Source organism: Oncorhynchus kisutch, linkage group LG21, assembly GCF_002021735.2.
Source record: "Oncorhynchus kisutch isolate 150728-3 linkage group LG21, Okis_V2, whole genome shotgun sequence".
In the NCBI taxonomy this organism is placed as follows: domain Eukaryota; kingdom Metazoa; phylum Chordata; class Actinopteri; order Salmoniformes; family Salmonidae; genus Oncorhynchus; species Oncorhynchus kisutch.
In genome coordinates this window covers 11,488,132-11,503,731 of record NC_034194.2, presented here as the reverse complement: position 1 = coordinate 11,503,731, position 15,600 = coordinate 11,488,132, and the positions used below count along the sequence as shown (strand labels likewise).

The 15,600-nt window shown below is 41.2% G+C and overlaps 1 protein-coding gene across 11 annotated transcripts in view; it reads left to right on the top strand.

Moving 5' to 3' along the window:
* The first annotated feature begins 8,623 nt into the window (after window positions 1-8,623).
* arid1b (AT-rich interactive domain 1B) overlaps window positions 8,624-15,600 on the top strand; it is a 114,002-nt gene continuing 107,025 nt past the window's right edge. For 3 of the 11 annotated variants that reach the window (XM_020455346.2, XM_020455344.2, XM_020455345.2), the window contains exon 1: window positions 8,626-10,288. In XM_020455346.2, coding sequence (XP_020310935.1) covers window positions 9,017-10,288 — 1,272 coding nt within the window. In that variant the 5' untranslated portion in view covers window positions 8,626-9,016. Of the gene's footprint in view, window positions 10,289-15,600 lie in introns of all 11 variants that reach the window. The other 8 variants (XM_031800839.1, XM_031800836.1, XM_031800843.1 and 5 more) reach the window with 7 other exon arrangements.

Here is a 15,600-nt window from a genome sequence, read left to right as displayed (position 1 = left end):
CTGCTGCTCAAGGTTGATATTTCTGCTAAATTCTTACTTGTTTTGTATTTGACTGATGGAAACCCATTAGGTACCATCGTCTTTTCCTTTGTGGAATACATGACCTTACCCAGATGAGGACCCCATTCCATTCTTAGCAACGCTAGCACATCTCAACTACTGACCTGTTTTTATGTTTGTCTCTGGTTTGGTCCGACTGCGCTCTGAGCTGTGCCTGGTGACGGATGCTAAGCACTCGGCCAACATGACGGCGCCGACTCTCTGCCGCCTCTACAGCCTGTCCATCCAGGCCTACTGGACCGAGCTGCAAAGGTTCCCTAAGCTGGAGGCCCTCATCAGCCACGTGACCCTCCAGCACCCCACATCCTGCTCCAACCTTCTCTGTGACAGTCACTAAGTCCTCCGTCTGTCCACACTGCAGCATCTGGTCTTAGTATACACAGCTGACGCAATGGAAAGCTCTTCTGTTTCGTACATTTCAAGGTGTATTTTGTTCTGCACATTTCCTCATAAATTGGTGTCTTGATCTGTTCACACTGCAGCACACAGCACACACACACACTTTTTTCATAGCAGGTGATGGTGATGATTTTGGTTCAATACTGAACAACTGTCACTGTCCAGGCTTCCTTTTAATCAGTCCAAAATCGAAGTTGGTGTAAGGTTGGCAAAAAAAACGTGGCCTTTTGCTCCTGTGTATCTTTTTGGTGTATATACGCATAGGTTGCATTTGGATTACTGATACAGTGTTATGTGGGTCACTAACTGGATTCGTCCTGTGATTTTTTAATTTGTTTTGCTTTTGATTATTACTTGTGTACTTGTTTGATATTTTTGCTGCATTGTTAGGAGCTAGTAAAGACGAGCATTTCGCTGTACCCACGATAACAACCGTGTACGCAACCAATAAACTTTGATTTGTTCTGTTCTTGTTGCGTTGTGTTCTTGTTGCGTTGTATCTCTCTTAGTTGGTGACACAGAGCCTGCTGTTTCTACCTCCACTGACACTGAACCATCTGCGGAATTCAAAGGTCCTATCCTCAGGCCCTTTAAGGATGCATCACCCATCACTATCCTGCACTAACTGCCTACTACACTACTGCACTAGAGGCATCACAGACATCCTGTGGCCAGGCCACAAACAAGCCTTTTTCTCTTTGATAATGTGGTTTAATCATTTAGTTCCGTTAACATGGCCTGCATTCCAGGGCAATTGTGCTAATAAAGGACAAAGTGGCACAGGAAATAGGAGTCCAGGGAAAACAGAGTGGAACACTTCTAATTAAAAATGTCTAAATGACTGGCAGGGTGGGGAAATGCAAGCATAAATGTCAGATGTTAAATGTGAGTTGTACATAGCTAACAACATTCAAAGTTTGTTTAATGGAAATTTTACTTTGAGTTGTTGAGTAGTTTTATACAGCTTTCAGATGAGAAACACTAATACGCTTGCGTCCAAGAGTAGACTGACTCAAGTGACTCAGGCAATTTCCATTGTTCATTATGAAAGTATGTATATTTTTTTGTTACACACAATAAATAGTTTTTTTTAAATAAATACATTATTGCTTATAAACTAATAGTCCACCGATCTGTTAGTGGAAGTGCACCATTATATACAATGTTTTACCTTATTGTATTTATACTAATTTAATACCACAAATTATAAATGTGACTTTGTTTTACACATTTACCTACTGAGATGGCTCATTGATTTTGAACCTCCTTCCCTCCTCTGTAAACACATGCTGCTATTTTACAGCCGTACAGGCGATGTCCGTGACCCTGCGGAAATCGAATTAGCATAATAAAAAAATACCCAGAAAAATGTGTCTGTTTAAAACTAGTGTTCAGACAGAATCTATAGATCATATCCCAGACTTAGTGAGAACAGTGTGTATAAGTCTGCGTCAATACATCCCCAAATGGCACCCTATATCCTTTATAGTACGCTATGTTTCACAAGGGCCCAAAGGGCAATGGTCAAAAGTAGTGCACTACAGGTGTTGGATCTTCATTTGGCCAGTTTCTCAAGAAGGAAAATAATCTTACAGCAACCGGAAATGTGAATTATTGTGTGGATTATAATTAATGGACATATTTGTAGGGGTTGATACATTGTTTGTTCGGGCAAATCAAGTCTGAAATTTTTAAGTGGAAATTACAAACGTTAGAAGCCTTTTTTAAACTTTGAATACACTACACATTTGCATTTCCCGCAGCAACAGTGTGATCAAATTAACATCCTACATCTGTATATGGTGAACAGAGTGCCATTTGAGACTCAGCCTAAGGAGCGGTGAGCAGAGGGGGGGACGTCTCGTCGAGGGGGTTGTTTTCCTTGCCAAGCATCCACAATCAACCACGACACGTGTATACATCTGTGGAACAGCTACATAGTACGCTACTTTTGACCAGAGTTTCATGGGCCCTTCAGGGTGCCATTTGTAATGCACAGCCACATTTCACTGTGTGCCAGGACAAATTAATCCAGGTCTTGACTCGCCAATCTGCTGGCTAAATGATTAGTGGTGATCCCTAATGGATTGAAAGACCTGAATTGTCGGGACATAGGCTCTGTGTCTAGTGGCTCTGTGTCTAGTGTGAGAATGCTGTCCCTGACACTAAGGGTTTAGTCCCAAATGGTACCCTATTCCCTATAATGCACTGCTTCTGAAGAAAGGCCTATGGGACGTATCTTAAATTACTCTAGAATAGGGTTTCCCAACCTAGGCGTTTACAAATTCGCAATTGTATAAACCGATCTATAACGATGCATAACTCTGCGTTGCGTTAGGCTAGAAACAAGCTATTAAATGCCAGAGGAAGACACAACTCCGAAGCACATGGAGAAATCTGAGGCTGACCTAATGTAGAGGAGTAAAAAAAAACAAGACTTTGCTTGGGAAGTAATCTTATACAATGTATGACTCTGTCGCTATCATTCGATCTATTCACTTTCTGTGAAAGAGAATATGTATAATTAAATTACGGGTTCATATGGATTATAATAAAACAATTTGGTAGCTAAATAGCATTTGGGGAAATCCGGTCTAGAGTTTACTTTCCTTATCCATTATTATTATTGTCATGATCATTATTAAATAGCCTACCTAAAAGATGTCATGAGAATTGTAGGAAATGATCTTAAAAACAAACCAAAAAATCCTAGGCCCCCAAATTAAACAAAATCAAGCTTTTGGTGGTGTATTTAACATGGGGTATCTCAATGAACAATTCTAAAAAGGGAGGGGGTGACATTTTTCAAATGTGAAAAAGGAGGCCCTGTGAAAAACAAGGTTGGGAGCCCCTGCTGTAGATTACTAATACTATTACACACAATTGTTCTATTTCCAACCTACAAAGGGAGATTATTATTATATTAAACCTGCTGGCGTCAGTATTGTAGCCATGATGTGCTCTACTTCAGGCTGCTTTGTTCTTTGTTCTTCACTGTCTACTACAGCATGGTTGGCGTGTTTCAGAGGAAATTAAGTCACGCCTATTGTGCCTACCCTGTGGTAAAATTGAATCTCAGCAATGATTTTGCAGACCACAGCATTTTACGTTTTCACCCTACTAATCTGACTTGGATACATTTCCCACACACCCTCACTGGGCTCACGTTTTCTGACTTACTTTGAAGGTCACATTTATGAAAATAATGCTACATGGTCAGCTTGGTCATTTGAATGAAAGAGATTGGATTGATTCAGCCATGAATGATGTCACCCAGTGTGTAATGGGGATTGCTAGGCAACCCCTTAGTTCAGTAAGACAGCTGCCAGTAAGAAAGAACACCTTATTACTAAAGTAATTAATTACTAATGATGCAAGTAATTCCCTGATTATCTTTTTTTCTCGGTTATCGGCTGCATTTCAAGTAATGTAAACTCAAATGGCTCTCTCGCTATGGTTGAATATTCTTAAATTAGAGTGTTGTTGTAAGGTAGACTTGTTTAGAAGGGTTGCCCACAAAATATGTGCTCTGTGGTTGCTTATCTGTACTGTATGTATAACTATGCCCCAATCATGCAATCCCTTTGGCTTGCAAACCACTGTCCCTGAGTTTCTCTGACATTGTCAGCGTGTATTTTCTTTTTGGCGTGGCCTGAGCTACGTTTAAATGCAAATGGAGGTCCAATGGAGTATAATTGCGGCCGTGTGATGATTACAACGGGGAACTAATGATTTACCTCTGCCAAGGTCAGGTGAGGTTTAATTTGGGGAAACGCAATCAGTGTCACTCGTCTCATTGTGGCTACATCCCAAATGGCACCCTATTCCATTTCTAGTGCACTACTGTATGTGGAGAATTGGGTGCCAATTCAGACCCAGACCCAGAGACCAATTCCTGCTTGGGTCCCTGCCAGCTCCAACCTAAGGCACATCAGGGAAATTGTTCATTAAAAGCCAGCTGTCACATGGATGCTTTAAGTGGGGTGATAAAAGGGGTCTGGGTGGTCGAGAAGTAGCTGTGGGGTAGAGGGTCAATATGAAAGAGTCAAGTGATGATGCTCACAGACAGTAGACCATAGAATTGGGAATTAGGATACTAGAACCTTCTTATGATGGTCCAAAGGTCAGCCATGTTGGTCAAGGAGTTGGTAAACTATGATTTGACAGTGCTGTGATAAGATATTGTGTTAAACAATGAATGTGAAGAGTTTATCTGCAGTGTATGTGTGTTAGCTAACTGGCCAAACAGTTTTAGAGGAATGATTCCAATTAGTTTTTATTTTTTATTAACTGCCAATATGCCAACATTCTATTCAAACAATCCAAAGCCATACACTGGCTGAAATCAGTTGATGATTGGACTTCGACAACTTGTAAATGCAACTAGTTCTGATATTGTATCATATAATAGCACTCATAGCATACACAATTTCTGATACATCATGTCATACTTTTATTTTCTTGCAAAAGTAAAAGCTGGAAATGCCTCTACTGCCATTAATTCCAATTAGGCTGGTTTTGGATTCTCCCTGACCAAAATGGGAGCCATTTTGGCCCCCTTATGGAACTTAGAGGGTTCATGACATAGTCCCCCTTTAACACTATAATAGGCTCTCTATGCAGTAGACTGGACTGTAATGGACAATGGGTGAAAATTATAATTTTGTCATGGGCTGAGTCTATTCTCTATGTAAGGCACTACTTTTGACCAGGGTTCATAAAGTAGGGCACTATATAGGGAATAGGGTGCTGTTTGAGATGCAGATGGTGTAATTCCTTTGTTACATGGTTAGTGCTGAGTAGGCTACATCCCTGTTTCTGTTCTATGTACTTCAACCTTACATCATAATACATTTATGGACTAATTGCATGCATAGACCCTGCCTTATTATGCATTAATGGGAATGATTATGCTTTCCACTATGAAAAGTCACTGTTCAGCTGTTGCTCATTAGATTTGTTCCATAGGTTTCACTGATTTGTTGATGTTTGAAGCAATCATATTATAAGCTGTTATTGCTAATGTGCAAAGCATTGAACACAAGGTTGACACAACATTTTGTTGAATCATAGTGTTATGGTGTTGGTGGAATTATGCAGTGAGAGACCTATAATGTAACATTCTATATTATGTAATTATATTCTGTACTAGCATAATTTCAGCAATGCATTGCGATTTGAGATCAATAAGTGTGATTTACTCTTATCTCTACCTCCATCCACAAAGTATTTGCTGTCAGAGGTTTGCGAAGATGCCCTTGGTTGCTTCCATTTATCCAGTGAAATAGGCATGAACTTGGATGGAAAATACACAGCCTGGTCTCATAGACTAGACGTAACATAGTACATGTAAATCCAGGACACTGAAATTAGTATATGTTACATTTGGTATGGTTGCATAAGACAGATGGTTACTTAAGGCGGGCGTATAACGCAAACGTCTAACAACCCAAAGACTGCGTATTCAAATCTCATCACGTACAACTTTATAATTTTAGTTAATAAGCAACTACATACTAATTTGAAATATCTTAGTGTGTTAGCTAACCATAACCCTTTTAGCTAACCCTTGCCCTAACCCTAAACTTAACTCCTAGCATAACTAACGTTTGCAAAAACGATTTGAATTTTGTAACATGTTATTCGTTTGACAAATTCGTAACATATTGTACACTTTGCAAATTCGTAACGTATTGTACGAATTTCAATTCGTAACATATCATACAAAATGGATCAATTTAACTTGAGGGGGTCAGTCTTCAAGACACATTTGGGAACACAGTCACTCTTTTATACACTGCATGTTGAGAAACCTGAAGCCATCCTAGTAAACAAATCAATTGTAAAACTGTTATTTACTCCACCCTGAAATTTAACACATTGGTCTGGCCAGTGTCTGTATAGCAAGGTGTGTTTAAATTTGGCTCTTTTCATTGTGTACGTCCCCAATGGCACCCTATTACGTATATAGTGCACTACTTTTGACCGGACACTGGCCAAATGTAGTGCACTATCAAGGGAATATTCTTGCATTTGACTCACAATTACTGTGTTAGAGCAGAATTTTTCCTTTCTTGTACAAAAAATACAAGGCGCGTGGTGTCAGTGTGTTACTGAGAGCTGTGCTGTACTGCTTTCTGGGGGTTTTCTGTCTGACCCACTTTCCCTGCTTGACTTGACTGGGCTGCTGCTGCCGTTGCTGGGGGAGGGCCCAGTCGATTCCCCTTGAACAGGCCACTGAGTCCCTCAAGTGAGTCAATCCCTCATCTGCACACAGACTAACAATTCGCTCATGTATATTCGCTCTCATTTAGGCCTACGTAGAAACACACAGACGTTCTCATATGGCCTGTTTCCTTTTCTGTTGATCCTTTTCTTTCCATTCTTGTACTTTATTAATAACATAATAGCATATAGAAGAATGAGTACCGTTACAGTCAACAATTGTCCCACATATGAAATGAATTCAATCAGACAAACTGTAAAGAAAGCAGGAAAAACAATGGCTCAATTCATCACAAAAATAGGACTGTGCCTCTCATACTCAAACACAGGCCTATTTCTAATTAATTTAATACATCTACTGATGATTAAAGGGGTAATATGGGATTCAACGCGTTTACCCCGACACTTTTTTGGTAAACATTTAAATTCCACCTGGTATGATAGTGTGAAATACATTAGGATCCATTCCTTGTTTTCCAATTCAGGCATTCAAATTGTGCATTTCAGTTTCACAAAAACGACACTTAAGAACGGGAAGCATGGAAGTACCTTACATAGAACAAATCTACCGCTTCTTAGACTTGCTTTCAATAAATGACAGAGCTATAACATACGTTTCTATGTGAATTTGGTTGGGTCGCCAAAAAGTTACATATTGTAGCTTTAACTTGTATGTATTACCTTTGGTTGTGTTTATGCCACAATAAGTCATGATGTTCAGATCATCAGATTCTCAAACAATCACTTGCCTTTTGGTAGGCTGTCATTATAAATAAGAATTTGTTCTAAACTGACTCGCCTAGTTAAATAATAGTTTAATAAAATAAATAAAATGGGCTCCTTTACTAGGCTACACGCGCGCATTCATCCACTCACAAAATATCTCCAGCCTCTAAACAGTGGTGAATGGAAAGAGACATCTTGTACACCAAACACCAAAAAGTGTAATGACATTTGGCAATTGGCACATTGCATTTTGGCTCGTAGGTTGGTATACCACCCGTTTAAGTCCATTTTTCATGTCTCTGACATGTGGTAATTCTAAATAATGGTGTAATAGCTTATAGTTTTCTTGACATTTAGTTTTAATTATTGTGAAAGGCTCATGTCGAGAGCTGACTGGTTGCATCACCACCTGGTATGGCAACTGCTTGGCATCTGACCGTAAGGCGCTACAGAGGGTAGTGTGTACAGCCCAGTACATCACTGGGGCCAAGCTTCCTGCCATCCAGGACCTATATAATAGGCGGTGTCAGAGGAAAGACCATAAAATTGTCAGAGACTCCAGTCACCCAAGTCATAGACTGTTTTCTCTGCTACCGCACAGCAAGCGGTACCGGAGTGCCAGGTCTATGACCAAAAGGCTCCTTAACAGCTTCTACCCCAAAGCCATAAGACTGCTGAGCAATTAATCAAATGGCCACCGGAGGATTTACATTGACCCCCCTTCCATTTGTTTTGTACACTGCTGCTACTCACTATTTAATATCAATGCATAGTCACTTCACCCCTACCTACATGGACAAATGAACTCAATTAACCTGTACCCCCGCACACTGACTCAGTACCGGTACCCCCTGTACATAGCCCCCTTATTTTATTGTGTTACTTTTTACTTTCATTTATTTGGTAAATATTTTCTTAACTCTTCTTGAACTGCACTGTTGAATAAGGGCTTGTAAGTAATCATTTCACAGTAAGGTCTACACTTGTTGTATTCAGAGCATGTGACAAAGTTGGATTTGATTTGATGTTTTACCAGTATGGCTTACCCTGATATGTATTTTGCCTTACTTTCACCCCTGTCATTACAAGACATCTCCACCCACCCGTGACACCTGGCCATGCAAACCGAACTCCACCATTGGTCTCACGTGGGAAAGCATGCTCACGCGAGAGAAGGAACACCCACTTACACAGACAGGAACCTTGACCATTTTTTCAAACGGTAAACTGCTTGAGTAGACATCTTCATTTATCCACCATCGTTGGCTAGAGCCCTTGATTCTCAACGCTCGCTGTTTTCGCTGATGCCATGCTGGGCTAGGGGCTTCGGAGAGAAAAGGCATTTGCCTGTATCCGGGTTAGACATGGAAGGAAAAAAGTTTCATGTCTGTCTGAAAACGTATAACATGAGCTTGCTCTAAAAGACGGTATTTATGCGGATATTCGATACTCTTGCGCTTTTTCATTTTACGCTAACGTCGTTTTCTTGTTAGCTAACGTTAGCTGTCTGGCTTCTTTTGTGTTCTGCTTTTCTTCCTCTTTTTTTTCATTAGCCAGTTAGCTTGCTAGCTCGACTGGACTTTATGCCTGAGATGTGGACTTGATCATGGCCGCACAAGTGGCAACAGCCCCAACATCAAATGGTAAGAAAAGGTCGAATTTAGCTAGTAGCTTGAGTCAAGATTTGAAATCTGGCAAGTCTGGAGTAGTTGGTGGAGCTGTGCTTGGGGTAGGAAATGGGACTAGCGTTCATGCTATGAATAATGTAGAACGCCATGAACTGAACCCGACCAGTAGAGCTCGAGCTTCTCCTGCAAACAACGATTCGAATCCACGTGAGAAGGAAAGTAGAGATTCTAGATCGGCGTCTTTTTCGACTTCAAATTCTAGCATGGAGACGGGAATGTTTGTTAGTCATAAAGTGAAAAATGTTGGTGGTGAAGATACTCCATCTCTCCACCACACACCTCCTCAGCAACAGCCATTCAACCAATTCCTTCAGCACCAACAACGCCAAATTCAGAACAACAACCAGCAGTCGCTACATGGAGAAAGTGGAAACCGCCAACATGGGGAAAGTGGAACCCGCCAACATGGAGGAAAAGGGAATGTTGTTTTAGGGAATACAGTCGAACGCCATCAGCAACAGGAAATGCTGAATAAAAATGAGGACGACCAACCGAGCAAAACGGAAGACCGGTTGGACAGCAGGTACGAGCATGCCAGTTCGGGACCAACAAATAACATCAACCCGTCCCAAGGTGGTACCAGCTCGGTTTCGGAGTTTAATAGTTATTATGGAAATGGTAAAGGAGGGCCTTGCTTTGATCAACATGGCGGACAACAAAGCCCTGGGTCTGGGATAATGCATTCGGTACAACAGAATATGGATCAAGTTCAACAAAACTCCCACGAAGGGTACCACAACAACCCGTACAACCACTACGCGACTTACCGACCTGGCTACGGTAACAGTGGATATGGGATGATGAGTCCCTCTCGGCAGGGGAACAACATGATGGGCCTAGGCAGCAACACGGCTGCTGCTAATCATAGCAAAGCTGCCATGGCCGCTGCCTCTTCTGGTGGTGCTAATGTTGGAGGGTTTCAGAGATTTCCAGGGCAAACTCAGCAACATCCTTCGGGGGCTACCCCAACTCTAAACCAGCTACTGACATCCCCGAGTCCTATGATGCGGGGCTATGGCGGTGGCTATCAAGATTACACTAATCCCTCTGCTCAACAACAATCAAGCATGGGGCTGACCAAAGACATAAACCCCCAATACGGTTCAGTTACACATGTTTGGGGAGGACAACAAAGAAATCACCCTGCCATGAGCCCTGGAAACAACGGACAAGGAAGCGGCAGATCACAGGTAAATTATACATTCATATGTCACTTTTTTAAAACTAATTTGCCAAACTAACTACGCTTTCCAGGCGGTTTTGTAGTTATAACGTTACCCTAGCTATGTAGCTATGGTCAGAGAGACAAGTTAGCGAAGGTTATGCCAATATGTCAGCCAGTGCGGCTAGGATGAGAGATTTTCTCTGAGTCTGGCTGTATATTTGTGTAGCTACATTACAGTACCTAACATTCTACTGTATAATATATACACATGCAGGCGGAGATAACATCCACGTTGTCATTTTATGAATTCAGCAGCCATATGGGCAGTTAGCAAACTTATGTTTACGGCTGCTTGAAGTTGGCATTAAATGTGGCTTCCGGTTGGGGACAACAGTGATCAATTTCAGTTAGTTTGCGTCCTAGTTTATGCTCCAACATTTTAAAACCACTTTAGCTATACATAGTTCCAAGTAAACTTATACATTCGCGTGCTGATTTAATTTAAAAACATTATTTGCAATTTAACTTGGGGACTTAAAAAAAATATCGTCGACCCTTCCATCTAATGTTCCGCTTGCTTAAAAACCAAGGAGCATTCTAACTAGCATTGACTGGCTAGCTAGCAAGGCTGGCTCTATCTAGCTAGTCCGGTCAGAATGTATGCAACTGCTGAGATATTGAAGTATCCATTTAAAATCTCAAAAAGCATATCAACGTATGTTGAACAAGCACAATTCTTACTAGCTAACGCTAGCATTCGTTTGTTGATATCCAGCGAACTATTTATTATACACTCTAAATTGTTATATGCTAGCTATAGCATAGCCTGATAACATTTAGCTTTGTAACACTAGTTTGAGGGCCTCGCGTTGGCTAGCTAGATATGCTCCTTGGCCCATATTGTTCATAAAGAGTTGCCGACGCCTTTAAGGAATATATTATGCTAGTAGCTAGCTATGTTCCCATGTTGCAATCAATTGGTTCAATCAAGAGATTTCAATAGCTGGTGTCCAGCTAGCTCTTGATCATGACTTTCAGTTCCATTACGTAAGTCATTGGAGGAAGGCGTCTTCTGTATTAAGAGCTGTGACGCGTGGTCTGGATATTGACACGCATCGCCGGTGTGTACGGTTTTGGTAGCATAAGGACCTTTCATATATTGACAAAGAATAATACATTAAATTGATACACACATTTTTAGGGTTAAGGTTCACACATGGCTATATTTCCATGTTATAGCGCTTGTTTACAGGAAACGTAATGTGCTAATTGGCTGTCTCTGAGTCCCCCGAACACCTGTGTGTAAATGGCAGACATACACCACAAACGTGTTGGCAGTGGACAATACTGTCGGCTGCAACTCTGTTAAAACAGTGTATAGTATGTGTATTTTGCATTTATGAAATTATTGTGAAAGTAGAGGGATTTATGTTTCTAGAACAATACCGCAATTAAGACTCGATTCCCATTTTAACTTAAGAGTATTTCGCTGTTTTGGCTTCCAGCGCCAATTCTCACTTTAAACAGAACATGTAAGGTCCTTGGACTAAGGAGTAACGTTAGGCTCCTGTAGTCCAATATTTGGCTAGTATACATCTTGCACTTCGGAGGGCACTTCGGAAGTTTTGAGAATTGGAGTGACATTTGACAGCTACTGCCTAGTTTACATAATATTGCATCTGATTGGTTCTTACCATCTATCAAATGTGTGTATTTCCACTGCTGATGTAAATAGAGATGTCTACTGTGTTCTTGCCTAATTTCTTAATCCCTTCAGTAATGGTGTGGGGTAGGATTCAGGATTGTGTTCTGTTTACATTGTTTAATGAAATCTCTAACACTGGCTGCTTGCTTTATTTATCTAGTGATGTGATCCTGCTTTTTGGCAGGGAGCCCATTATGTGGTCTCACCTCCCATAGTGGTTGAGCCCTGACCTTCACACATGCAGATTAGCCATGTGCCTGATCCCACCATCAGCCAGCTATTTACCTCCGTGGGAGCATGTGCGCGTGCGTGCACTGGTCAGGCCTGCCCTGTGACAACCTGCTCTAAAAATCTGTTTCAAAGCACCGTTGTCTTATTGTAATGTGGAAAAAATTTGAATACAATTTCTACCTCACACCAGTGTAGAAAATAGGTTTCAGATAGACGCTTCTTTGTGTATTTACCACCTCATACCCGCTGTCTCCATCAGATTGAGATTCTGTCACTGACAAGCCTACAGTAAATGTCTAATTTGGAACTTAATGTTCTTCAGAGGTATTGTAATTGAATCTTAAATTAGGCTTATTAAAGAGGACGTGCCCTGTTTTTCTAGCAGCTCGCTCTCATTCGGGCTTTGAGCACACAAACTTTGGAGCTTCAGAAGAAATACGGAGGAGAGACACCAAAATAGCTTTGATGCTCGCTTTGGTCTTTGACCATGCTATCAAATGATCTAGTTATGCTATATTTTGACAAATCTATTGGGTATATTTACAACAAAGATGCTGTTTGTGGATATAGGCCTATAGCAAGATTCTCTGCTAAATGCAGATATTTAATGCCTATAATGTGCAGGATGGTTCTATTCATGACAAGCCTGGACGTCAGTGCGTTGGCCACTTCATTGTGGGTTAGAGAGGGTTCGTCCCATGCCTTTTGGAGTCAGACAAACCTGACATTTGGTGTTCAAAACACTTTTTACACTGCTGACATATTTATCATAGTTTTGTCAGAATTGCGCTGGTTATCGGAGGAGGTGGCCCTATTTTTTTGTTTTGTTTTGAAAAGGCTTTGTCTAAAATTGAGGGCTGTCCCGAACCAAAGAATGATCTTATTCAACCGAAAGTCATCTGTTCTTTCGACCAATCGATTGGTCAAATTTCTCAAATGTGTATTTCTCCATGAAGACACACCCTATGTATTTTAATAAAATGAACTATAAATGCATTGAGCTTGTCTGATGCTTTACGCTCATTGTTTAAAATAAGACATACATTACTTGAGGGAGCCAGAGATCAAGATAAACCTAACCTGACCATCCTCCTACTGGCGTTTGCAGATTCTGCGGTTACTCTCCTGAAGTTATCGGTAATAGGCTACACGAGGAGTCGGCGACCTTTATCACGTGACATGCCAATTTATCTTACCATTTCTACCGATCTGCGTGCCAGTTATGGTTTTCATAGGCACATTTTCGTGGAAAGGTTTAATTTATGATAACATCTTTATCTCAATCATTGTCATGTGGCTATTAACTTGGATCTGGCCTGAAGCTCATGCTAGCAAACTTGCAACACTATAAAATATTCTGTGCCCTCAGTTTCCCACAGCAGTAAGCTCAGGACAGACACAGCTGTAGACTATTTGCGCAACGGATACGAAGTAATTGGGTAGGTCTATTTTACGGCGTTTCCACTGGATCAGAGCATGACATTTGTCCTTTTTCACACAGTTGTTTTTCAAATACACTGTGGAACTGTTGTCATTCTCAATGGATGTAAAAACAGACTTTGCTTGCGGTTTGAGGTGAAGAAAACATTACTCTGGAGGTGTGTTTGTCCTTTGAAAAACAAATGATAGTCCCATTAAGCGCAAACCAGATGGGATGGCCTATCGCTGCAGAATGCTGCGGTAGCCGTGCTGGTTAAGTGTGCCTTGAATTCTAAATAAGTCACTGACAGTGTCATCGGTAAAGCACCATCACACCACCTCCATGCTTCACGGTGGGAACCACACATACGGGGGTCATTTGTTCATCTACTACGCGTCTCACAAAGACACGACAGTTGCAACCAAAAATCTGGACCCATCAGACCAAAGGACAGATTTCCACTGGTCTAATGTCCATTGCTTGTGTTTCTTGGCTCAAGCAAGTCTCTTCTTATTGGTGTCCTTTAGTCGTGGTTTCTTTGCAGCAATTTGACCATGAAGGCCTGGCACACAGTACTACATGGAACTCTATTCCACATCAAGTAACTGACACAAGCGGTAAAATTTGATAAATAAAAAAAATAACAGATTTAAAAATACCTTATGGAACAGCGGGGACTGTGCAGCAACCCAAACATAGGCACAGACACATGCATGTACACACACACATACAATAACATATGCACTATACATACACATGGATTTAGTAATGTAGATATGTGGTGGAGTAGAGGCCCGAGGGCACACAGTGTGTTGTGAAATCTGTGAATGTATTTTAATGTTTTAAAATGGTATAAACTACCTTAATTTTGCTGGACCCCAGGAAGAGTAAAGCAGCAGCTAATGGGGATCCATAATAAATACAAATTCATTTAGTCTCCTCTGAACAGTTATTGTTCATGTGACTTTTGAACTCTGAAGCATTTGCACCATCGAGGGCATTCTGACTGGTTGCATCACCGGCTGGTATGGCAACTGCTCGGCCTCCGACCGCAAGACACTGCAGAGGGTAGTGTGTACGGCCCAGTACATCGCTGGGGCCAAGCTTTCTGCCATCCAGGAACTCTATACCTGGTGGTGTCAGAGGAAGGTCCAAAAAATTGCTGAGGACTCCAGCCACCCTAGTCATAGACTGTTCTCTCTGCTACCGCATGGCAGGCGGTAAAAAAAAAATGCTTAACTGCCTCGTTCAGGGGCAGAACGACATATTTTCACCATGTCAGCTCAGAGGAACCAATCTTGCAGCCTTACAGTTAACTATTATAACGTAATAACGACCTGCCTCCACAAGGAGGCTGCCTGTTACGCGAATGCAGTAAGCCAAGGTAAGTTGCTAGCTAGCATTAAACTTCTTATAAAAAACAATCATAATCACTAGTTAATTACACATGGTTGATGATATTATCTAGCGTGTCCTGCGTTGCATATAATCTGACTAAGCATACAAGTATCTAAGTATCTGACTGAGCGGTGGTAGGCAGAAGTAGGTGCGTAAACATTAATTCAAACTGCACTTTCGTGCGTTAGGCTGGTGTAACCGAAGTGAAATGACCGGCTAGTTAGCGCGCTAATAGCGTTTCAATCGTCATTCGCTCTGAGCCTTGCAGTGGTTGTTTCCCTTGCTCTGCATGGGTAACGCTGCTTCGAGGGTGGCTGTTGTCGTTGTGTTCCTGGTTCAAGCCCAGGGAGGAGCGAGGAGAGGGAAGGAAGCTATACTAAAGTGCCTACAAGAACATTCAATAGTCAAAGGTAAATGAAATACAAATGGTATAGAGGGAAATAGTCCTATAATAACTACAACCTAAAACGTCTTACCTGGGAATATTGAAGACTTGCATTATTTAAACCAAATTGAACATGTTTCATTATTTACTTGTCATTATTAATTTTTTGTATTTTTTCTGATTAATCGGTATTGGCTT